Source organism: Arachis hypogaea, chromosome 7, assembly GCF_003086295.3.
Source record: "Arachis hypogaea cultivar Tifrunner chromosome 7, arahy.Tifrunner.gnm2.J5K5, whole genome shotgun sequence".
NCBI lineage: Eukaryota > Viridiplantae > Streptophyta > Magnoliopsida > Fabales > Fabaceae > Arachis > Arachis hypogaea.
Window position 1 is genome coordinate 26,762,197 of NC_092042.1, and position 2,673 is coordinate 26,764,869.

Consider the following 2,673-nt stretch of genomic DNA (forward strand, 5'->3'; position numbering starts at 1 on the left):
TTACAATACAAAACGTTTTTACTCATTGCTAGGGACTAGTAACTGTGGTTACAAACTCTCAAATTCAACACAAATAGCAACTAAAAGTACAAGTATATCTCAACCAAAACATTGGAATCTCAAGTTTCTCAGATATTTTAGTTTGTTTGAACATTACAGGTATTGATACCATCCTTGCAATCACTGGTCAAATCGTTGAAAGTTTCAATCTGCTTTTTACCTCTCAAGAACACTTCCGTATCAATGGAGACTCTCATGTAACCATCGAATTCTACCGGAACACCGTTATTGAGCTTTGTTGTATCTGAGTTCCATTCACTGGTTTCATCCCAAAGATCCTTATATTCATCAAGAAAATGAGTGGTATACTTATCTTTCAGGGGATCAAAGAAGGAAGTATCGGGTTCATTTGTTGCGATGTAAAGGTGCCTTCCATCGTCAATCTTGTCCCGCAAGGTTGAGAGAAGTGCGTCCGGGGAGGTATGCGCATCGAGATTTGGCCAAAGCTCTTTGTTCCTCGCCTTTTCCCCTCTCACAATATGAACAGCATCATAGTCCCAGTTCAACCTTGAAGCTATTGCGGACACTATATCCATCAACCTCTTCGATTTCCATATCAAATGCCACGGCCTTTTAACGACAGATTCTGTCTCTCCCTCACAGACCCTGTACCAATAGTTATCCGGTTCAACTTCACCAAACTTCCTCATGATCAAAGAATCCTTCACTTCCTTGAGCTTCATCGGTGTGATTTTGTAATCCTCCACAAGATGAAGACCCATCCCATCCTTTTCGTGCCACTTATTCCAATCTGTCCAAAACTGTTCCTTGTCCAACACAGATGCTGCCTCCTTTAAATGCTCAAAATCAAAGTAAAATCTGAAATCTTTGCCTTCCTCGTCCTGCTTCGACGAAGTGTAAATCGAAGATAGGCAAATGCTCAAATCCATAACCAATGTTCGATTTAGGTACTGAGCTTCCCCAAGAGCACACAAGAAACTCCACAAGTAATGATTCATGCTCTTACACCGATCTCCACCTCCAACATATATCAGGTATTTACCATGACTAAATGAACTCTCAGACTCAACCACGGGGAGGCTGTCGTTAACATTGGTCTCACCAAAAACAGGTAATGCAGTCACCTGATCCACCTTTGGTGGAGCCTTCTCAAGCCCAGGTTTCTGATTCTTCTTCCTCTTCCTAGCATTTAACCCACTATGATATTCACCAATGCTAACAATGCTAAGTGAGCAATTCTCGGCCCTCTGAATAACAAACCTCCTATAATCCTTATAAAATGCAGCAGCCTTCCCTTCCTTTGGCCTGAACCGCCATGCCATATCGCAAGTACTATCATTAGAGCCAGGAACCGCTTTCCCGAACCGGTAGAAATGGATATCCTTAAACTTCTCAATTGTGGCCCTCATCAACATATGAAAAACCTCAGGGTCCCTACAATCAATAGGGCCAGTGGTCTCACATTCAGAGGCCACGGTAGCAGCCTCGCCCCCGGATTCAGCATTAGCCGAGTTATTAACATCCTCCATGTTAATAATCGAGCCGAAAACAGTCTCGTTGGCAGCAACAAAATCCTCCCCGGTCTTAACAACAGTGTTATCGGACTTGAAAGTGGCATTGGATTCAGAAGTGAGGAATGTGGTGATCTTGGTTGAAGGGTGGAACAAAGGGTCCTCAGGTTCATAAGTTGCAGCTATAATTGTGAAAACCAAAACCCCAACAACAAAGACAGAGAAACAAACATTCCCAATCATGGCCAATGCACTGTGACCCAAATTCTCTGGCCTGAAGCTTCCAGGTCTGGAAAACACAGACCTACCCAACATTTCTAATGCCTAAAAGATCAACCCCAATATATGTATCCTACACAAAAATCAACAAACAAGAATACCAAGTTAACTAGAATACAAGAATACAGCACCCAAAGGTTCAAAGTTCTCATTTTTAATTTTGTTTACGCAATGAAGAGGAACAAGAAGTAATGGATCTGAAAAAGCTAAAAAGAGAGAAACATTTTAATCTCGAAATTTGCAAGATCTGAATGCAGATTATGGTGACTAACCTGTTTAGTGTTGCTACCTTGAAAGACGAAGAATGGAGCAAAAGCGCATCACTGAAATCTATCGCGCTATGTTATGTGGCTCACTCACTCACACGCATAAGGTCAAGGTCCCTTGCCTTCATGAGCTGTGTCTTCTTCTTAGCTCAAAATCAGATCTTTATAGATCTAACATTAAAGATAAAAAAATGGTCGTAGAAAAGAAAAATGAAACGCTGGCTTTATACTTTATAGTAAAAATGAGAAAAGAATAAAAATAGGTACTTGACCCATGGATATTTAAACACAAGGATAAGAGTGTTTTTAAAATGAGACAAATTAAATTTAAAGATTGATATGTCTAAATTAAAAAAAAATCAGTATTTTAAATGTATTTTAAAATTTTAAAGAATATAAATATTCACGGACTAAAAGATCAAACACTTATTTATCTTTTTTTCAAAATAATTATCTACATTCTTTTATATGCACCAAAATTATTAAATCACTTACTAAAACCAATTATTAAAATAAATATATATTAAAATATAAAATATATATTAAAATAAATTAAATTATATATATATATTTATATATAATAATTAATTTTAGTA

General features: G+C 37.9%; 1 protein-coding gene across 1 annotated transcript; it reads right to left on the reverse strand.

Moving 5' to 3' along the window:
* Positions 1-2,332, reverse strand: LOC112702862 (uncharacterized). Its single transcript, XM_025754068.3, has 2 exons — positions 2,084-2,332; positions 1-1,884 (listed from the first exon to the last, which is right to left on the reverse strand). Exon 2 carries the CDS (start codon positions 1,845-1,847, stop codon positions 138-140), a length of 1,710 nt encoding a protein of 569 aa, XP_025609853.1. The 5' UTR covers positions 1,848-1,884; positions 2,084-2,332; the 3' UTR covers positions 1-137.
* Positions 2,333-2,673: the final 341 nt, after the last annotated feature.